Source organism: Calypte anna, chromosome 1 (assembly GCF_003957555.1).
Source record: "Calypte anna isolate BGI_N300 chromosome 1, bCalAnn1_v1.p, whole genome shotgun sequence".
NCBI lineage: Eukaryota > Metazoa > Chordata > Aves > Apodiformes > Trochilidae > Calypte > Calypte anna.
Window position 1 is genome coordinate 112299784 of NC_044244.1, and position 24204 is coordinate 112323987.

The 24204-nt window shown below is 37.1% G+C and overlaps 1 protein-coding gene across 6 annotated transcripts in view; it reads right to left on the bottom strand.

The window, feature by feature from the left end:
- The window catches only part of KDM6A (lysine demethylase 6A), a 161009-nt gene that overhangs the window by 67127 nt on the left and 69678 nt on the right, over positions 1 to 24204 (bottom strand). For all 6 annotated transcript variants that reach the window (XR_003988603.1, XM_030465758.1, XM_030465748.1 and 3 more), the window contains exons 5-6: positions 17806 to 17864; positions 6684 to 6804 (exon numbers count right to left, since the gene is read on the bottom strand). Coding sequence is in view for 5 of the 6 variants with exons in the window: in XM_030465758.1 (XP_030321618.1) it covers positions 6684 to 6804; positions 17806 to 17864 (180 nt within the window). In the remaining variant the exon portion in view is untranslated. The remainder of the gene's footprint in view (positions 1 to 6683; positions 6805 to 17805; positions 17865 to 24204) is intronic.

The following is a 24204-nucleotide window of genomic DNA, read 5'->3' on the forward strand; positions in this document are numbered from 1 at the left end:
AAAAAGAAAAAAAAAGAGAGAGACTGAAGATAACTGCTACATGGACAGGGCAGAAGGAGGATGATTAAAAGCAGAAGAAAAAAATGTCATGTACACATAAATCGAGTAACAGCACTATGTTCAGAACTATCACTTGTTTTGACTAGCTGCATGTGAAAAATTTCTTTTTGAACAGGAGGAGCAAAATCTTACACAACACACTGGAGTGCTTTTCACAACATTATCTCAATAACCACATGGGCCAGCACCCATCCAGGTGAGCACTGGCCTCTCTGCAAGTAAATAATGATAAAACTGGAGAAAGTGGCCTGGAGTTGCAATAGAGGAGTTTTAGACTAGTTATTCAGAAGAAGTTCTTTACTGAGAGAGTAGTCAGGCACTGGAACACACTGCCAAGGGAGGTGGTGGAGTCACCATCCCTGAAGGTAATTAAAAACTGAGTTTGATAAGGCACTTCAGAACATGCTGTAGAGGGTATGGTGAAATAGATATGGATAAATATTTTACTGGGGAGGAGGGAATGCTGTCAGTTTGACACAGTGATCTCAGAAGTCTTTTGCAACCTTGACAATTCTGTGATTTTATCAGCATCACATCGTGCAGCATCAAAATTTAGCTATCCCTGGGTTACAGCCTGAAGTACAGCCAGCAACAACACAATGTCATGGGGAAATGGGATGACTGGAAGCTTCCTCTGGCTGCTGCACCACCACAGAGCTGAACTGACCTGAGCTGGGGTCATTTCAGGACCTGCAGCTCCCTGCCTCCAGCCCACTCAGTCAGCCCGGCTGAACGGAAAGCACAGGATAATCCTTGCCCAGTATCTGTGGCTACCTAGCCAATACTCAGAGAGACATTATTGCATGTCCTGAATGCCAGCCTTTCAGAGTTACAGCTAATGAACCTGGACCAACATCCAGCTCCCATGAGGAAAAGGTCCACAAATGAAGTAAGCTCATCAGCACCAATACTCATGATGCTCAACTTCTGAATCAACTCATTCTCTTCTCGTTTGTTCTTCCCCACCCCCCCCCAGTGATTAAAGAAGCTACGCAGCATGTTAATTAAACTTTAGCATTTATTCCTCTTTGTAACCATATTTCTAAAATACAGCTACAGTTTTCTTTTATAGGAAAACTCCGAAACACTCCAAAATCCAAGCAAAACTAAGAGAGAGCAAAAGAAGAGCACTTTGTAGGCAGGACAGTTTGCACCAACCAGTTGCAGGCATAACTCCCCTGCAGTTTGATTACAGTGCCACGCTGCATTAAAAACCTTCCATGGTTTTACATCTTGTCCATGTCTCTCCATCATACACACACGCAAACTACAAAGACTTAGAAAGCAATTTCTGTTCAAAATGCTGTTTTCCATCCACACGCATTTTTATTAAAATAATAGTTTGAGTAAGTTTATTTTGCTTTCCACAGAATCCTTTTTAGGCGAAATGCCTAAAATCTTGGATATTCAACTTGCAATATGTAACGCCCCTTGATCTGTCTTTTATCTAAAGATGTTACTGGTGAGCTTATGGCAGAAATAGATACATAAAACTAGACAGTAGAAATAAAAGCTTCCCATAACTGTATATATTTTTATTAGATAATTTTTCCTTTAATAATAAAAAATAAATGCATACATTTCAACTTAAGATATTTAAGGTTAAAATTACTAATCTGAGCATATACGAAAGATAACTAGCTTGTGAAACAGCACTTGAAGGCTTGAAAACACAACATTTCACTTTCATAAATCCCTTTTTATTACTGAGAAAAAAGAACATTAAAAATTATTGTCTATAACAGCTACATATTGGCATACAATAGCTGAAGTAGCTAAAAGTATATTTCATAAAGATATATGACAGGAACATTATTTGAGTAAGTGATGGAAAAGTAACTATAAATATGTACTTTGAGCTTTTCAGATTGTTTTATATTTTTCATGCATATTCATGTAATCCATTCATATTTTCCCAATAAATTTTAATTCTTTTGCAGCTTTTTTTCTTGCCCTAATATAAGCATTATGTCTGAACATTGCTAACAAATGAGAATCTTTAGGAAAATAATTAAAAAATTTAAATTATATTTAAATTGATGATTTATGGGCAAGATCAACGCACAGGCCTGAAGCAAACTAATAGGATAGCTGTTTTGTGTATAAATAAAGAGGAAAAAATTCTGAAAATGAAAGGAAAAATCAGTATTTCTATTAAAAGGCAGACAATTGAAAACATGAAAAATTTAATTCTTGTTTTTCTAAGGATTTTGTTGCTGGGTACAAGATTCATCTGTAATACTTAAAAAAAAAATTAAAAAAAATGCCAAAAGCACAACATAGCTTGGCTTGCCATAAAATATCCTGCTCCTGTCCAGAGTTCCTGTTCCTACTGACCACCTATTACCAAAAAAACCCCAACAATCCATGATAAAAAAACCCCAAACAAACCAAACACCTATTCACAAAACCAAGCCACATAAAATCTCCCACTTATGGTTCCCTAAAAGTTATCATTATAATACATATGAAAACCTAAGATTTCATTTTTTTCCCCTCAAGTACTCTGTCAGCAAACAGTGTAAGTAAACTGAACTTTGTATTCAGCTTTCAGAATCACAGCCATAAGTGCCCACTGAAATCACACTGTGATTCTGCAACATCACCAAGCAGAACGAGCACCAGACAGATGCCTGTTTCCTGTAGCTGTTGTTTCCAATATAACTCAACTATTAAACCAAATAATACCAAAGCTGTAATTTTTCCCTTTCCCTCAGCTTTCCCTCTTCTACATACTCCGTGCTCCCACACAACAGACCCATCAGCACTCAGCTTCTCCCTGGACAAGAGGCATGGGGGCTGCCCATTGCCTCCTGTGTGGATGGGGCAGTTTCTGTCATGGGTATTTTTCATGTTCCAACAAACACGACCCACAAACAGCCTGCTGGTACCTCTGTTACAGGTCAGGCCAACCTGATCCTCAGCTTGCAGAGCTCAAACAGGTAACATGTCACATAGGCATGTTCTACAGACTTGTCTTTGAAATCTCTATCATTCTGATGCTTTTGCTAGAAATTGGTTAAAATTCAAAAGTACTTAAGAACCAACTTATGTGCACAAGACAGGATGATTACATGCAAGTATCAAAAAAAGGGGACTAAAATTGAAAAAAAACCCATATTCAATAAATAGGGAAAGGACTAGGAGAGCAAATGACATGTCAAAAATATTGTGGCACATACTCAGAAGCGGGAACATTTTATCACGATGCCATCCCAGCTAACACCATCAAACACCACATTCCTAGTTTCATTTGTAGGAAATGGCAAATAGGAAGGAGGCAGCTAAATGTGTAGTGAAGTGGAAAAAAGTTAAGGCTGTGACATAAGCCCTAAAGTATGCAGCTGCTATAATAATCAATAATAAATTACTGCTCTTCCCCCAAGTCACTGCCAGTGGATTTTGAAATTAATTATACTTTACTGATGAATGGGGCAAATTCAGCTTCCATGTATCACCTCTGAAGGCAACACTTCCTTAGTTGTCAGGTTACACAAGGACTATTTTCTTCTCAACCAGAAGGGTCAGGTTTTTTTTTTCCCCCCTTAATATAAGCCTGAGGGCCAAATAATTTTCAACAGCACCGGTGTTCTTGCCAGAGTTTACATCAATTACTGCTGCAATGTTAAGAACATGCAAAGGCAGTAATTGGTTTTGAAAAAACATTGAGAGTTGATTTTATGCTTGTTAAACAGCACTCTAGTAATTATCTTGATCATCAACATCTTAAAATAGTAAAAATTAATTTTGTGCTTAAATTGCTTATATAAAATAAAGATGATTTATGTTAATGGCCTAAAATTGTGAAAAACATGGAATATATGACCTTCAGACTCCCATCTTCCCCCTTTGCCTGAAAACGTGCTGACAATGACTCATCTGTTGGCAATGGTTTATTCTTAGCAATTACAGACTGAACATGAATGTTTAAATACCATCAAAAATATTATGATATTCCAAAGTACATTAATGCAGCATTGGTACAGCATGAGAAATCCGTAAGAAGTGAATACCAGATGAAAAGTTACTTCCACTTGTCACCTCAGTGTCAAACAGGAAGCTCAAAGAGGGCTACAAATCACGTTACCCAGAGCCCTGGTCTGTATTCATTACCAGTCACTAGCAGGCTGGATCCTATACCCCATAATCACCCTTTAAAATCCTAAATTCTTTTAAAAAGGTCCACAAAAGAAAAGAAAGGCAAAAGAAGACAACAGTGTCTTTTCATTACTTCGAGACAAGATACTCAGTCTCAGAGAGCAAGACAGACATTCTATGAAAACATCCTTTTACAGTCTTTCATCGTATCTCTTCCTCATCTTATTCTCCCATACCTGTGCATAACCACTGCATCAGCACTTCATTTTGTTCTCTTCACTAAGGAAGTATTTTTTGACTTGCCTCTCATATTCTTGTCACTCACAGAGTTATGGTTTAAGGTTTTTTTTAAAAAAAACTTCAACTCAGAGATCAATCAGGCTGACTTTTAAAGAAGATACTCCCCTGCTTGTTCTACTTAGTCTACCCTCAATTGACATACTCTGATATATACCTTGGTACACTAAATGGATATTATTTTGTTTTCAAACAAATTAGATCAGTCTCTGGACTTAATATGAAATCCATAGCTGAGCTGAACTGAAAACAGCTGAAACTGTTTGAGACTTGAGTGGATTTTCTTGCTGTTACTCTATGCAACCTCCACTGCAAAGGAGGTAAACCAGAAACTCTACCTTAGGTACTTAGTAACTCCAGAGCAGAGTTTCATGTTGTGTTTTGCATCAGAAGGGGATAAGACAGCTCTACCCCTTCCTTCCTGTTCATGCACTCCTGCCATGTCCCCTGCAATGGATTTAACAACTAAGCAATCTCAAGTTGAGCTGGTTCAGACTTCTTAAGCACTTCAGTCTACAAAAGGAAAAAAAATCATTTGACTCAATGCAGCAGATTGCAAAAAAATTCTAATGAGGATTGCAAGCTGGAAAATGAGACGACCTTCTACCAACAGCTTGCAGTTACATTGACTTAAGGACAATTTGAAACTACACTTAATACATCCCCACCCCATTATGTTTATTTCATCATCCTTTTGAAGATCTTCACTCTGCTCCAGGGTAAGCTTGTTTTCTTGCTGCCATTTGTCCTCTGAGGTAACTTGATCAGGTTATTTATTACTTGATTAATTTCTTCTATTAAAAATTAATATTCAGAAGTTCTTTCCACTACCTGATTACAAGCTTACTACTTGTAAATTTACATTTCTGTTTTGTCCCTGACTTTTTAAAAAATAAACCCAAAATACAATTTTTCAGCACTTCTTTTATTCCCTATGTATCATGACAGCCAGTACCAAACCCATGCCAAAGTGTAAGGAAATAGGACCACACAAACCTATACATAATTCCTTTCCCAACCCAGTGATTTACCTCTACTCCTCTTGCTCTCTTTTGCCATTCATTGCACTTCAATATTTCCTACTTTATGCAATATCATCCTGTCTAAGCACAATTTCCAACTTTACCTATTCTATAGGTGAAAGCTTGGACTATGTATGAAAAAAGGAAGCCTGATGAGGGAAGTGCTTCCCATTATTACAAATACTGAAAGGAAAAATTGACAGCAACACTTTACTCTTTCAAATTTTGAACAATGAGATTCTGATAGCCTCACAAATACAACTCTCAAGAAAACAAGCTGCCAGGACAAGGAAGATACCAAGATTCTTGAAAATAAAGCATTTAATTATTTCAGTAGTTTTAGGATAGGTTAATATGCAGAAATAGGTTTATAAATTATACTTCAAAACAAATTACAAAATTCTCAGCCCTGCAGCTGCATTTCCCGACACGTAAAACTCTATTAAAGAAAGCTTTCCTTTTTCACATACACACATAACTAAATATAAGAGGTCAGGAAGGAAAGAACACGGGAACAGAGAACAAAATGGAAGGAGGGAAAAAAATGGGCAATGGTGTTGTATGAAGGAAAGAAAAAGAACATAATCAGAGTCCAATAAAAATAATGAAAGCAGTAAAAAACATTTCAAGGAGTATAGAAGAAAGTACTCTATTAAGACAGATCATTTCTAACTGATTAGCCAGAATTAGCTGCCTTGGAAGCTGACTATCAAACCAGAAAATAAAAGAATAATCAACTGCCAGAAAAGCAGAAACTAAAAAATCAGTATGAGAACATTACTTTGCATAAGAGCTTTCTAATAATTTTTAAGAACTTCCATTTTACAATAGAACCGTTAAAAAAATTCAATTACCATCAACAAATCCAAGCTACTAATTCTTCTTTTTTTCTACAGTTCTCTGTATGTCCTCAGCCCTCCCCCCCCAATGAAATACTTTAATGGGATCCCTACAGCAGGTTTTTGATCTTGTAGAGTATCAGTGTTCATCTATAATTTTACTAGGCTTTTCTGAGTATTTCTAGCATCTACCACACCTCAAATCCTACCCTTTTCTGTCTTCAAACCAAGATATTTCATCATGAAGCACTTCTATTCGTAAAGCAGGTAATATTTAACTGCTACATGCTTATGCATTCTTTAAAGTTTTAAAATGCAACACAACTTGTAACAAATGTTAATTCAATCTGAAAGGGTTTAAACCTACCTTTAAACTAGACTCATAGTCTGTGTTCACTTTGAACATAAGCCCAAGTCGCAAATGAATTTCCTTGGCTCGACAAAAGCTGGGATCAACATAAAGCGCCTCCTGAAATGCTTTAATTGCCCTGGAAGAAAAACACAGATTAAAAAATTACTTTTTACTGAAGCATTACTTTAAAACTAATGTTATTTATATGAGTAGCAGAAAGTGGATCACAAAGCACTGTTATAGAAGAACATCTCGAACTAATGGTTTACATGCAATGTTTTTAGTGCACAGCTTTTGATTCTTCAAGGACTGGGTAATTTTATACTCCAGATATCCTGGCATATTTGAAAGCTTAATCTTTTCTATTAATTTAGAGAAACTAATTTGCTGCATGAAATACAGTAATGTATCTGCTATTTCAGAAAGGATGACTCAGGAATTAGTAACAAAATTACTGCAACTTCAGAACAATGCAGTGATCATTCATGTCACAACCAACTGCTAGGTTGCTCTCGATTCCAGGTAGTACAGACTCCAGAGATCAGCAGCAGAACACAAAGCCCCAAAAGGAGAGATCACACACATCTCCTCTCACTGCAACAACCTCTTCCATTTGTGCATTCCTTTGTCCTCCCTTTCTTAGCACAAGCACCACGTAAGGGACTCAAACTAACATCTACTGCTATTACTTTCCAGTCCCTCAATTACCTCCAGGAAAACACAGATACGAACCCTGCCACCTCTTCCCAGTTGCCTCTTGCATTCCCATGGTAGGTGAGAATGGCTCTGCTTCCATTTCTCTACCTTGAAATCCTCTCCAAACATGTACCACATTATACAAAAGTGCTATGTAACAACTGTATCTTGGAGCAGAAAAAATGTGATGCTAAACATGGCTGTTTTGCCTCTCAGGCCAACTGCATAGAAGTAGGACAGCTGGAATACCAACTACAATAAAACAGATTTAAATTTCCAGGGAAAGAAGCTAAGAGAAATTATGTGAGCTTGCCTGAAATCTAGTGACAGGTTGAAACAAAATACATTCACATACATCACTGTTCAAACAGTGACAGAAATCAGAATCACTCTCACTTAGGGTAGGTACAAGCACATAAGGCCAGGGAGCCCAGTCCCATCTGCTGTTCTAGGTGACCCCAGAGACTGATGCTGAACTGGGAAATAACAGGCAAGTCAATGGAGGACTGTACCCACTGCAGAGCAGCAAAGGGACACTGGGCAGGATTACCTAAAATTACACTATCTTTAGGCAAATTAAGCTCACTCCTTCTCCCCAAATGTAATATTATGTCTAAGGGCAAAAGGTCAGCAGGTGTAATGGGCAATTCAATAAATATTTTTCATACGGCTTCTTATTCACATTAGCAATTTTGTAACCCTTCAGTAAAAATATCAATTCTACTCCAAAGCTCTTATGGGCTCTTCTCTCGTTCTTGAAAGCAAAGAAAATCAAAGGCAAAGAACTTCCTCTGCACTACTGAACAAAATTATTCATACCTAAAGCATTATTTGACTTGTTCTAATACACCCTAAGAGCAAATGGGGTTAAAAAATACTACATTTTTATTGTGGAACTGAAGTTCCCTCTATTGCAATTGTTCAGGAAGGGTCTCCCTATCGTGTACCATACTTTTCCACTTACACAAGGCAAATGAGCATCTGAAGCACCAAAGGGACAAACTTGCACTGGCTAAGCAGTCTCTCACATCTCATTTAAACTTTTCTGGAATAGTATGGGTGGTGATTGATCACACACCTCAGTACCTACATTGAAATCATAACAAAGATTTCTGTCTCAGTAGTATGTTCACAGTCATCACCACTCAAACTGGACGGTCTAAGACTGGACTCATCTCTAAATATCAGTACATATTTTAAGCTGTGCTTTTGTTATACCAAGGGATAGATTTCATTATTTTGTATTTGTATTTCTTGTCTTAACTCTGATACGGTACTCAGACTGTTAGCCATTATTTAAAATCCATTATTTGCATTTTGCTCATAGACCGTACCCTAAGTTTTAGAAATTAAATAAAACAGTGCCTGTGGTCCCTATCAAAGAGAACATAGAAATCAGGTATAGACACATAGCATTTCAACACCACATGTGAGATTGTGACCATACACTTGATAAACATCACACTCTTCAAATTTAGCTAGATATCTTAGTCAGAAAATAGTATTTCCATATTTCCCCTATGTCATGTCTCACTCCCAAGAACCACTGACACATGGATTTCTGAAACAGATTGCAAGAAATTGTAAGAGACAAAAATATTTTTATAGGCTCTTGCTTACTGAACAAGAAATATTATTCATTTCCACAGCTAAGCAATAGTGTTAAACAAAGCAAGTGTAACAACCAGCTTTTGAGGATAGTTCTGACATTTAGTTCAAATGTACACTGCCATTCATTCAAAAGAACAAGAATTGCCTGGCCTCATCTTACAGAGAAGCATAGGACTTTAAAGTCAAACTATAAGCCGTGGGCAACATGAAAAGACTGTGTCACGTTAAGCACAGAACCTGGATAAAACCTCTGTGCAGCCATGAGGACACCATTCCCCCTTCTCTAACCTGCTTGTGGAGTCAGGTTCAGCATTAGTAGCTATCATGAGTGTTTGAGATAATGTTGCAACGCAATTTTGCAATGAAGAGAAGCACAAAATGTATAAGGAGGAAGAAAATTATTAGCAGCAGAAGGCATAATTTCCTAGACACAAGCTACGCAGGAAGTAATGGAATGTTTTTCAACTCTAATGGATGATTGGAAAAATTTATCTAATCAACTGAGTCAAACCAAAAACCTCTGTACACTGTACTCTCTGTAACCCATTAAGATACTGGTAAGAGCAACCATGCTGCTTACAGCCAAATAATATTGTTACAGCTGTAGATTTCAGTTATATTTGATCACTCCTTAACTGATGGTTCTGGGAGGCAAGTAAAAGGTGCTTTAAAAGCAGTATTTTCTCAGAAGGTTAAAAAATTGAAAGGCATATAGTCAGGGAGCACTGATGGCTCCCATCCATTGCATTGATTTGGCAATGGAATGGACAGACTGGCAGAGAGTCTGGTGAAACACTCTTCACTTTGAAATTTTTTCTATTTGCTCTAATATGCAATGATTTTACGTTTAAGAATTAAACCACATGCCCTTGGACTGCTACAGAACTCTTGGGTCAATATCTTACTTGCATCCAAATTCTTTATCTCTGGATGCCATAAAAAAAACCTAAAAGAGAGTTCTGAAGGTAACAAACTTATAATGAAGGATAATTATGTCAGTAAATTAATAGGAAAATGTTGTAAGAATACACTAAATATTCTGCAGAGCAATTTTTCCAACTAAAAATCAAATACTTAATTTTTTCCATTCAAAATACTGGCCTGAATCTTGCTTAGCTCTAGTGTTAATTCTGTACTGATTATGCAACTTGCAGTTTTTTTCCAGGATGACAATCACTGATAACAAATTACTTCTACTACTTCTGTAAAAAAGGGCATCATCAAAATTTCATAGTCATCTGAAAGGCAGAATATTCAACAATTTCTACCAGTGGTAGGTGCCTATGTCTAATTTGGAACAATAGCCTGATTTTATATAGTCAAATGATGAAGCTGTCAAAAGAAATTTGCTTATTAACTCTTAAAGATAGACAAGCAATTCTACCCCATAGCTGAATTAATATTGATCTAGTTTTGGTTATTGGGAACATTTAAGTAAGTGGGAAACATTAAGTAAAACAGCAATGCACTCAAGATTACAGGATATCTCAAACTTTTTATTTTGGCTGCCTGTTTCCTATTGTCATGCCCAGAACTCGACTCACTTCCGTCCTACATCAATACCAAAACATCTGCAACATCACTGACATTCATTTCAGTCTTATGTGCTTGGCAACATCCAAGGCAGATGATATGGTGGGTATAGGTTGGTACAGCACAGTAGGAAAAGGACATGAAAATAAGTGGAAAGTAGAAGCAAGTGTTGTAGTAGTAAAGGGAAATGAGGGAGAACGTGGCCAACTGTTGGCAACTGCCTTCCCAGCACCTTTGCCTGAACTGGGCCTTCCAGATACAGCAGGAGTCACTTAATACTTGTACAGATCTTTGTCCTGAAATATCACCTATCTCCTTTCTGTCCTCTGGCCAAGCTTCACCCAGAAAGACACATGTCTAGAGGACCTCAGGTGTCCAAGTTACTCAGATGCTTTCCCTCGAAGTTCTCTTATCGTTTGACCAAAACCAGAAACACAGATGCAAACCAACAGCTTGATGATCTGTCACATATGAAGCAGGACTTGGCTGAAGAAGCTCACAGCTTCCTTCAGAGATGATGGCACAGAGCCTTCCTCAATAGGTTGTTAGTCTCCACCACTCATTAAGTGGCCTTCATGCACAGCTTTCATTTTAATCCTTTGGCAGACTAAACATATATTAGTCCAAAGGATAAATCACTGAATGAAGGACTGGAAGCTCTCATACTACAGAAATAAATTACAGTAGTCTAAATTCAGTAAGAGACAACTTTCAGTTCATTCTCTGAAGATATTAATGAACTGCCTGGTAAGACATAGCTTCGGTTGAATCTACCAAGATGTATTTAAATTAAATAAGAGTTATCTCTTATTTAATTAATGGTAGTGTTTCCACTTATAGACAGGAAAGGCTATCTAACATTCCACAAAAAGGGAAGGAGGGACTAGAAAACAAACACTATGGAGGATGAAAAGCATCTCTGGGCACAACACTGTAACAATAAAATACAGAAAAATGACATGAATCTATCATCTCCAAATCAAGCCTTGAAAGTCAATACTTCATCTATCTCTCCACCCACACATCTATACAACTATGCCTACCATTATGACAGTGAAGAAAGCAGCTGGATAATAATTAATAGGAAACAGTATTAAACATTTAGTGAACCCTTATAAAGACTTTTACTGGAGGACTTTACTTCAACAGTCTGAACAAAATCAGCTTTGAAGTAGGTGAAAGAATATAATGACATATCAACAGTTTAACTATGCAAAAAGTAAGACTTGTATGTTTCAAACAAAAAGTTTGAAAATCAGAATGAGCCTACAAAATAAAAGAATATTCTAGCGTATCAGAAGAAATATCTGATGCAGCTAGAGTGAAACTTTCTTATTCTTCATCCCTCCTCAATTTTCTTACCACCTATTCTATGTCTTATGTCATTTTATAGTCCCACTAATGAAAATGATGTGAAGATATGATGGACAAATTTCTCTTTGAAACTCATAATCAGTGTGAACATAACCAAAATGTCTGTAAATAGTTGTAGTTGGGACACTGCAATTGTATCAAATACTTTTGCAGTCTTTAGATAGAACTCCTCTGTCTATAGGGCTTTAACAGTTAAATGGTGAAACACTTTGAAATACTTTTTAAATGTCTTTAAACATTTCTCTAGAACAGCAGCTGAGTGTACTGTTGGTTTTTTTCCAGTGTTGTCAGATATTACACATTTTCATCAATCCGAGAAGTATGTTTGGCACACAATCACAGAAAGATAAGACAACAAAAGAAAGTTAATTACCACTTTGTTAATGGTTAATTAAAATGAGTACATGTAATCTATGTGTACATTCCCATTTTATATACCAAAAAAATATATACACAGACCCAGCCACCTGAAACATAACAAGTATTTGTTAAAGCAGTACCTATACACTGTGCGTTTAACTTCTGCCCTCCTCATGAAGTTAACCACGAACACCAGCCCAGCTGAGAGGACTGACAGGACAGGGAACAAAGCACCAGCACAGACTGCACCTTGAAGATCACAAGTAAGCAAGCTGGTTTTCTGCTTTCAAATTACATCCCTCCTGGACTTTCCACTGCAAGCAGGAACTCCACAGACTGCCAATTACTGGTGAAATTACTACTTCACTCTCTACAACTCCCTGAAAGGAGGTTGTAGCCAGGGGGGGTTGGTCTCTTTTCCCATGCAACTCTCAGCAAGACAAGAGGGCACGGTCTCAAGTTGTGCCAGGGGAGGTTTAGGTTGGCTATTAGAAAGCATTTCTTTACGGAGAGGGTGATCAGACATTGGAATGGGCTGCCCAGGGAAGTAGTGGATTCTCCGTCCCTGGAGATATTTAAAAAGAGACTGGATGTGGCACTCAGTGCCATGGTCTGGTAACTGCAGCGGTAGTGGATCAAGGGTTGGACTTGATGATCTCTGAGGTCTCTTCCAACCCAGCCAATTCTATGATTCTATGATTCTATGAAATGTCACTGTCAGTCACTTGGGTGAACCCTTCATGCAAACTGCAACCACTGGCCTACTTCATCAGATGCTGTGCACCATCCACAGTGGCACGAACCTGGAGGCCTGCAGAGCAGACAGCATTTGATGAAGAGTGTAGTGGTTGCTGTCTACATCAAGGGTGGGGTGTTCCCACACAAGGGAAGGAGAACCCCAATAGGTGGGGTTTGCATTCTGACACATCCCACTACCCACTTGACTACTCTGTGTAGAATGGTCCAGTCACTTGGATCTGCCCACCACTGACACAAACAGCTTGAAAAACATCTGAATGATCTGGTTGTGCTTGGGAACAAAATAACAATCCTCTCAAAGACAAATCTGTGTTTCTAACAGCTTGGCCCTGAAAAAAATACATATTAATAGACTGAGAAAAGAAGGGCAAAGAACAAACCTTGACAGCACAGGATTCTGCCACTTTCACAGGCAAATAGCAACCACCACACAACAACAGCTTCCTGGGTAGATGAATAAGACTTGCTATACTGAAGGTTGGCACGTGAGAATACTAAAAATGTTTTACATTCTTCTGTAGACCTGGGTACTTTCAGAGCTTAAACAGCTGCTCTACTAACTCAGGATTGTCTGTGAGAAGAGCTAATCTTCAGTTTCTGGACAAGATGAAAAAGAATGACAGCCAAAGAGTGCAAGAGACAGAACTCCTTCTGCTCAAGTAAATGGTCCACTGTGATTGGTGCTAAGGCCACCTCCAAGGTGATGCTAAGCTTTGTGTGTTTTCTTGTAGGTTCATGGAAAAGAATGATCCTGCCTCACTGAAGTCCTTGAAGGACTTCTAGAGGAAAAGTAATTTTCAGGTATCTATGTGGCTACACAGTGACCAAGAGATGAATGCAGGTTCACAGAAAACCAAGCTTGGCCTTTGGAGGACTGTGAAATTCAGCAGCAGCAGAGACGGGATATGGAGAGGCTACTCAGTGCTCCTGTGTTGAACACAGAGATGCAGCACTTTACAAGTGAGGGTTGTAGGTGCTTGCTCTCTCTTGCCCATTAAATACCTTTACCTGAATTAGATACGAATAATGAAAGACTGCAGCTGCCTTTTTGATGTCAAGATCCAGTTTTGAATCACAGTTGAAAAGAGGGGGGAAAAAGCATTCTTTGCTCAACTCCCAAATCATGCTAACAGGAAAAATTGCACCACACAGAATACTCTGGCTTACAGCAGTGACACTATGCAGTAGTGCAAACAGACTGGGGCTGGCTGTGAGGTTACTTGAAAGGAACCAGAAGGAGAGGCGGTGGTTCTAGATACTGTTTGACGCTGAATAGATGACAGAGTGCTGCTCTTTTGGAAAGAATGGCAGAATGATCAAAAAGCTCCAAATATGACAGATTTTCCTCAGGCAATCAGCATCTTAACCATGATGGAGGTGTGGAAAAAGGTCTGGATCATCTCTTGCTATAGTCTTTGGCTTTTTTCAGGACTGTGTGCTGTTATGTTTTATATAATGTGTAACTTCTCCTGGGAATCCTTAGATTGAGGAGCCTCAGAGTATGTGCTAAATGAGGCAGTAAGGATGACTGACCTCAGCCTCCTGTGATGTGTTTCTGAGGAAGAGTGTGTCTTTCTCATACACCTTGTCCAGCAGTTTGGAAGGTAACAGTCACTGAAAACTCTGCAGGCTGGCCTTGGAGCACCATGGTAGGCCAGGATCCAAATAGGATGCTAGAGACAGTTTCAGGACACAATTCCAGAGCTTGGACTCCATCTTTTTATCTTGGTAGGACTCAGTGTAAATCGGCAAATGATACCCCAGTCAGGCTCAGAATACTTAACAAAGTCAAAGAAAAAAAAGGGCATCCAAGCCACTGCACTTAAAAGCAGTCACTGCACAGAAATTAAGGGTAGCCTTTGACGAACTACTGAAATTCTGTAAGTGTTGAATCTGAAAGACAGCTAGGGAGAGCATTAAATTATCCAGATTATGTGAGTATCTCACCCCTCTCTATTCTACTGGTATTCTGTCCCTCCCTAAAAAACAGGTAAACAACAGAGAAAAAAATGCCAACCACTTTACTTGGAGGACAAATGGTGCACAAGACAGATTACCAAAATTTAAGATCTGTAACACCTGTTTTACTATACTTGATCCAATTTATGGAGATAAAGCCCTATGACATATCTTACTATAGCAATTGCATAAAATAGCTTTAGTCTGATCACAGTATCACACCATTTCTTTATACACTGAGAACTTTCAGTTGTTAGATGAGTAATTAAAAAAATCACTAATATAAAATTATGTATCAGATAGAGTTTTTATTTAACATAATAATGTAAAGCTGCTTTAGTATATAGGGAAATGTACAAGATTGAATTACAGTGAATTGCATATGTCTTCGAGTCAATTTAACAGTTTTCATAAAAATGAAAGCTGGAAAACTTAATACTATAAAAACATGCACAACAACTAAAAACCTGACCTAATTTTAATTCAGTTTTTTTTATTAACCCTTTTTATATGAAACCTCAAACATTTCCTTACCTTTTTTTCTTTAAAGGACTATGTATATAACGCACATGTACCTAGGACTAGGTACATACATCTCATTAAAAAATACAAATATCTGAAGTGGTGTGAATAAAAAAAAGTTTGTGGATGAAGCACAATAGCCTAAACTACCTTAAAATGGTCTAGAGGTCTCTTCTACCTGCCTGAAATATACAGATTTTTGTACCCTAAGAATTTAAACAGATGGAATAGCTGCAGCAGGAAATAACACAGCTTGCCTAGCATGTCACTCTCAAAGAAGCAGGATTCTTCAAGCAGTTTTCAAGAGGGCTCTGTGGAGGATTAAAATCTATAAAAGAGAACATATCTAAACTAATTTCTATCACCTCCAATTTTATTATGATTTTGTCACACCTAAACACCCACAACCACACATCCCACTCCTCTCATCCTTAAGAAAACATAATAAAGGGGGGGAGGGAATCACTCAAAGGGAATTAAAAAAAGAAAAGAATCACCACCACAAATGTGTAAGATCTTATCTGCATTAGATTTTCTTCCTCTAAAAATTCTATCTAACATTCTAACAACTTCCTTAGTACCACACTATACATAACTTTGTTATATGAATGAAATGGCATACATGATTATTTTACACAACCTTAACATAAAGCTTTATGTGCAGTTAAGGCATCAATTCATACTCATGTTCCCAACAAGCTTACATAAAGGCATGCAAGAAAAATCTAAATTAATTCAAAGCTTTAATTTATTAATACTTTACTTATTACTTAATTAAATAAAACTTACTTTATTATTACTTAATTTATGAATACTAACTTTGCTGCTCCATCCACAGGAAGTTGCTAAATCACCTAACTCACTAATGGCAGTAGTCTATGCTAAACATGTGGTCATACAGACTATTCTAATTTTAACTACTTGTCTTTTAAAATTTTATCTTTTCTAGTTTTCTAGTTTTCTACCATTTTTACAGTGCAAATTCTAATTAGATACCCCTTTTTAGAAAACCTGCTGCACAAAATACTCTTGAATGTTACATGAAGAAGGCAAGCCTGCGAAAAAAAAGGAACATTCTGAAACTTGGTGAAATTCAACCAAGACACATCACAGTCCTAAAATTGTGGATTCTCAGGTTTTCTGAAAATTTGTCTTCTCTTCTTAATTAGAATGCAATAGCATTGCATGCCAGGTACAATACATGACATTCATTTCACCACAACTCATAAACAAAGCAGTAAGCTACAAAATTTAAAAGCAATAAATAAATAAATAATCCAGGTTCTGAGCTCATGATTTAACCATCTTATCTTAATTGGGAGAATAAAAGCTTAGTTACATAATCCCGAGGAAAGCACAAATCTTCTTTCTCTCAGATACAGAGATACATTGAGGAGGGGGAAATACCTTACTTTATATTTCAAACCACTGGTCAGCAGCACTTTGTGCCTCTGTAACTGCAGTCACGCTCAGTCCAGAAAATTAATAATTTTTTTAGTAATCAATCAAGTGGTACAAATTCATATGAAGTTTCCATACTGAGTGTAAAAAAGCACTGATCTAAACAGTGCACCTTTCTAACTTTTTTTCCAATGACACTAACTATATCTCCACAGGAACAAACCCCAACAGAAGTCTGAGGACCTTTCAACAGAAATCCTGTGACAGAACCTATTCCATCCACCATTCTTAGCTCATCACCAATAAAGCAGAACTAATACCACAAGTGAAAACCTGCTCTCCCACCTATATCCAAGTAACAGTCCCCCTAAGCCCTTCTGGAATTTACAACTTTCTGAATTTTTACATCAGTTTTAATTTCTGATTGAAGCCTGAATGCACTGCTTCACACAACAAAGTTTCACGTTATACAGCTACGCAAAAATTACTGGATACCAAGCTAAATGAAAGCATGCCCACTTTCCCACTTCTTTTCCAAAAGAAATGATTTTTGAAAACAGGCTTTCAAGCAACCACAGGCTACTAACTATTGATATAAAAAAAAAATCACAAAAACCTGGAGTCATACTGCTATATCCCCTTGATAAATCATATTATAAGGAACAAAAATTCTTCTAAGTGCTTTTCTTTCCAGGCAGCTGTGGTATCTCCTACATGCACACTATAGTAAGTCAGATATGATACAGAGGACAGTGTATCTTCAAACGCTGTATCTGTAATTTTAAAAGTATCTATAGACTGTATCTATAGACTGTATCTATAACAAAAAATTATCATAGACTCACACTGAACAAAAGTTGAAGTTTTCACCTTCCAACAAAACACCACATAACATTGATACTGTGAGCTTATTCCAACTTACCATTGAAAGGCATTGTAATGGAAGTAGACCAAACCAAGGCCATATAAAAAGGCAGCATTCTGTAAAGGAAAGAAACAACATTTAAAACCCAGATAGGACAACCATACGCTGGAAAACAGTATTTTTTTTATCCTCTTTTTTAATTCTCTTTTCATCATAAAATAAGCCTATTTAAATTTTACCTTAAGCAGCTAAAAGAACCAAAAGGAAAGAATGAAAAGACAGGTAGACATTGAAAAAAAGATATTCCCTGAAAAATATTTCTGGAGGAATTGTAACAACAATAATATTCAAGTGTTTTTACATCAGAGAAACTGATGTCCTTTGTTCTACTTGTACAACAGCAGGGAAAGATATGACAGAGCAATTTAATCTAATAAAAAATATGTTATGACCAAACACCATTTCATAGTTATAAAAATTTATATTCACATAGAAGTAAACAAAGCTACACACTGACTTCAGTGTCTAAAGTACAATATTAACTATATGAATATGAAAAGATGCTTACGGAATTTTCTGCTTTCTGACCACCAAAAATAGACCATCAGTTTCAAAACTAAGACAATCATATTTCTTCATAGCTAATCAAATTTCTATTATCTGTTTCCCTACTTTGCAGAATGGGGAAAAAAAACCCCAACATATACCATTCCCCTCCTGCATATCCATTTTCCTCCCGTTTTCTTTTTACAGAAAAGTATTTGTTTCTAAAGTGACACTGCTAAAGAGGTTTAATGAATGTTTGGCTGGTGGTATATTCAATTCTACAAATAACTATGATGTATTTCCTAAATTAGAAAAACAAAATGTTTTTTCTTTTGAAATGTTATGCCTCAGCATAGATGTGTTCTGTTCAGCAGAGCTATTTCATTATTTAATGGAGACAACATGTACATGCTGCCTATGACACATTATTAGGCTTTTTAAATACGTAATTCTAGTTTTGAGAGACCAGGAATACACCCCAAAGAACACAAAGCTCTGACACATGGGCAACAGATGGAATTTCCACTGTTGAAGACTGTAGTTCAAGATAAACCCTCTTCCACTTGTAAGCACTTCTTCAGTAAGTCGTACTTCTATGGAATTCCACAAAAGGAAACCTAGTTATTCCTTAAACCCAAAACAAATATAAAAGGTATAGCCAGATTTCTCCTAGAAAATAACGGGTAACTGAAACACAGTTCAAAGACCTGAACTCATCAGAAGCAGGACCCAATATTGCCATTTCATTATAGCTCATCTGCATCTTCTAAACGCAAATTAAAACCAAGGGAAATGCCAAGGATCCTTTCATGAACACAGTTGGATCACAGCTTCAGCCATGGACAACTTCCAAAAAATGCTGTGGTATCACCAGATACTACAGCAATCAGGGCACTGCAAGATGTACATGGGGGAGTGCAGGGGTAAGTACATAAAACAATAAAAGATGACAATTTAATACTACCACAAAACTACATTCCTCTTTAGTTGAACAAAAACACAGTATGGACATCATAAAGATAAAAGATCTCTAATTCTGTATCCCATGTATTTCCTGCTTTCCAGGAGTGCTCTAGCAACAACAGATTAAGAAAGGCAAGCTCAAAAAATCACTGTACATAATGCCTTGATTTAAAAGTAATTTTCTATGAAGAAGTAAGATTGAAAGATAATTTCATTTGTGCAACACGGAAGCCTGAAAAATACAGAGTACATCATTGTGCTTGGGTCAGGCTCATTTTTAGAAACCAACTTAACAAAACTGTCCCTTGTTAACTCAGACATTCACCAATTGTAATCAAGAGCAGATCATCATAAAGATTAAGAATAATGATAATAAAATCTTTCAGAACCACATTGCAAAATTCAAACAAAAATATGCCAAACAACAAAAACCTCTTCAATCTGCAAAGAATTTAATTTCCTTTTCTGAAACCCATTAGAATTCATAGTCCAAATGAGTTTCAGATTCAGAAGATTAATCTAAAATGATATTTTGATCCTACAAGTTAATAGTCGTCATTCACTTTGAAGGCAGAGAAGGACCAAGATGCAGGTGATTTTCCAAATGTAATTAGTGTATCAAGTTTACATGAGGTTGTCCCTGCCCCAGTAAAATACAAATCAAGCATTACTGCTATGTCCCTTGTTATGTGACCTCTCATTCTGATTTGCCTTACAAAGCATTTGAGAACGATTTTAAAAATCTGTTAGGCTGCCACTTTCTTTTCAATAAATATCAGGGCAAGACTTAAGACCCTGCAATAATTAATTCCAAATTTGAAGTGAAAATTATGAAATGTCAGTATGGATAATATGCATCTGTTCTGAAATACTATAGCTCTCCCTCTATATGTACAACCATTAGCACTGCTTGTTGATTCTTTTCTGCCTTTATTGCAGAACACCAGCAAGTTCAACATGCAGCCAAGTTCCTACTTGCAACAGCCAATATTAAAGACTAGAACAGCTTAATATATGCCAGGAGCAAGAAGGATCATTATACAAAATTTTCATCTATGCAGTGTCCTTTTTTTAACATCCTATGATATTGTGACTCCGTTTACCAGGAACAAACCTGAACTTAAGAAATTCATTTTCATCTGCCTGTGTTAGTTTTATTTGGACAAGCTTATCACAAAAAAATGTCCATTCCATGTTTCCCAGTAAAGATTACTCTTGTAATTTAATCCCTCTATTCAGAATCCTTCTATAAATAGCTGATGAAGTAGAATCCCACTTTTCTCCCTCCAAACATTTTTCAGTAAGAAGCAAAAACCCAAAATTATTTTGTTATAACCCTTTTCTTGAACTTCTTAACAACCCTGAAAATTTCTCTATGCCTCACAATAACAAAACTCACTGTCTACTTACTAACATATAATGTAATTTTTATGTAAATTCTACAGCAAATTGAAAAAAGCTGCAAATCGAAACAGAATGTACCTCAAATTTGAAGCTGAATGTCTGTGTTTTTTCATGCTATAGCTATGCTATTAAAAAGCAGACAAATTAGACATGTCATTTTCAAGCTGATTGTCTTTTGCATTTTCTACAAACTATCAAAATGTTAAAATGTTTAATACCAACCACTAGATGGCTCAAATACCTCTTTCCATTTTACATGCTAACACAATTTAAATTGTCAAGTTAAATTGAGTACTCTGGTACCTGTATGCACTATTTAATTCCGGGCAACATTGCAATTGTCTTTTATAAAATGTGTTAAGCCACAGTATTTTATTGACAGGTAACTCAGAAGGCAAAAATACATCTGTATGTATGTTTTTATATAACTGAGGTGAACAGGCATACTGACGACTTTTTGGTTTCGCTTGTTTTAAGCATAAATAATAAATTAACCAATGAGGAAAACACCACCCATCTCATGGTCCTCCTGTATTAACCTAAATACCAGGTATTTAGTCTCTTTGAAACAGCAGATGGAAACATCTTCAGCATTTCATGTGCTCTGTTCTCTAGACATTTTGGGCCAAATTCACAACAAAGCCATTGTCTCCATTTTCAAGCATGCAGCCTGTGCTTCTGGAAGAAAGAGGTCAGAGGAGACCATCACAGTTACACTTTATCTATAGACACAGGGCCAGAAAAATGCACCTGCCCTGTGTAACAAGAGGCCACATTCACATTCAGACTTACAAAGGCCATCATAAAGCAACTCTAGAAATGCAGAGCTACCACATCTGTGCCCAGGTATTTTTTCATCAGCAACAACATTATCTGCCACGAGCAGTGGAGACCATGTTACAGCTTCTAAACTTGTGTTTTAATTCTGTGTTTCTTAAATGAGAATCTGTTTGGCAAGCAACTTTACAAAGTCAGAGTAGAAAAAGATGCTAAAGAGTCAAAGCAGCCTGAGGTCAGCACCCAGTCAGGACCTTCCAGCTCTCTATGAAAAGGAAATGCTTTTGCCATAGTTTCATAGCATTGCTCATTCAGCAATATTCCCTAACACTGCCTCTCATTGCTGATACAATCATCTGTAGAGTACTACAGGCAACTGGATGCCAGAACTGATCTGAGTTATTAATATCCAGATAAAAAAGAATTATTTTTAATTGCATCAGTTTCCCAGCCAAGTTTACTATGTATCCCCCCACGCCCCTTCCTAAACAAATGCATTAGCACAAGAGGCACAGGAATGTAAGCAAAAGAACACTGTATTACTTCTTAAGACACATACAAATGTTTGAGAGACAGCAATTTCTATGGGTCAGTACAAAGTAAATAAAAACAGGAAATAATATCACAACCTGCCTGTTGCACCCTCCATGCAAGTACAGTGAGATGTAGGCAAACACACCATTTCTTTTTAAAGACTCCAAGGGGCAGGGCCAGACACAGGTAAATGGGTAAAATAGGTAAAATAATCCCTTTCTTTCATTAAAAAGTTGATCAAAACAGGAGAAAACAAATCCCAGTGCAGCTGGCTGGTGTAAGGCTGAAGGACAAACTATAGAAAAAAAGAGGATGTTCAGCACCCTTATGGGACTAATAACTGTTATTCCTTTGCTTACTACTGCCAGGAATCAAAAAGTCTTCGATGACTAAAAAAATTGCTTCCAGCAGGATTCTAAAACCCTTCCACAGCTGCCCAAGTTCCAGTAGAACCTGGAGTCTGTCCCCCATCACACCACACACGTGGGCAGGAGGCCACTGCTCTTCAGAAAAATTTAACTAGGAAAACAAGATTTTACAGTTTACATTGCATCCTCTGGTCACGGGGTCTTGCAGCCACCTGTTCGAAGCAAAAGAACAGTTTCTATGTTCAGATGTGTGAATATGTTTATTTCTTTATTAAAAAAAAAAAAAAAAAAAAAAAAAAAAGATAAATTTTTGACACTTTGGTGTTTAACAGTTCCTCCTGACATTATTCAATATACAGTAACAGTTCCCAGGAGAACATGCACTACATTAAAAATTCCACTCAGGCTCTTGTGCATAAACAACTACATGCCTTTGGGAGCTCACAAGCTCTAGTTGTTCCAGTCACAAATATTCTAAGTGTTAAGGAGAAAGAGGGGAGGATTCAAATAAAATTTGCTTAGACTTGCACAAACATGAAAAAGAGAGGTATTATCTACATGTTCTACACTTTCCCACCACCTGCAAAAATACTGCTATCACCATAAGGAGTGTTTTACTAACTCGTATCATTAGTTTTGGCTTCTTCAAGGACTTCAAGAAATGTTACAATACCTGAAAAATCATTAGCCTGAACAGCCCTGTCTCTTGAGCAATAATCATAATAGTCAAAACACTGTTGATGGGTATTTGCCTGTATCCCTGCAGTGATGTGAAAGCAATTAATATTTTAAAGTCATTGTTCCTGTTAAAAATATATTCTGGCATACAATGTAATTCATTAATGTAACATCTTGGTAAATAACTACAAAGTAATTTCATCTTGTCTTTAAGAAGCTAGTATTTGCATAAAGTAAGCAAAAGTGGGCAAAATAAACCCACTACTTGTAGAAAAAAAATGGTAAATATATCTTTCTTAATATATGTCAGAATTCTTTTTTTCAGACAAAAGAAGGTGAAGCAGAACAAAACAAAACAAAGAAAAATCCCACACTACCCACAAAATTTAGAAAAAACAGATTTTTTTTTGCTTGTAAGTGGCACCTATTTTTGAAATTACTAGTCTTCTCCCCATCCTGATCTCTTCTCATCCTCTCTTCAGAAAAGTCCATAGCCTTTCCATCTCCCCATCAGTGTTGCATTTCCCCTCTGAATAAACATCCTTTCCGCTTCTCTGATACACTGCTGTCCCACTATTTTCACTCACAGACTAAAACACATACAGCAAAACTTGCTTATGCAGCAAGAGGTAGTTTGGTTCCTCCACTGTCCATCCAGTGGCTTTCCAGCACTTCTCTGTAAAAAGAGCTGCTTCTTACACAGAAAAGGACAACGTAAATCAAGATGACTACTAGTGAATTATCAAAAGCCACATACAGTAACTAATTCAAGTTACATTAATAATTTCAAACCCCATTGAGTAATACACTCTGCCACCACCACTTTATACGGGACACTTTTAATAGGAAAGGTGAAATGATAAAGCAACATTGAATTACTCAAAAATCACTTCATCAGTGATGGAATATATGCAGCTCTGTAAACTGGGTATTCCTTTATCCATAAGTAAATTTAGGTCCTTGGCAAACTGGAATACTGCACAACTAGTGTATTGTCATAGTTTGAACACGAGGAACTACAGAAGGAGGGCTTTTAGACTCCGAGGCAGAACACAGAGGGATTTGCTCCCTCCCCATACTCTATAAAGGTCGGGAAGGTGAGCAGCCCCTCCTCTTTCTTTCCACTCTCTCCTCCATTCACTGCTGTTCCCCTGCGTTCTTTTACCCCCAGCTCCCCACCTGCTCT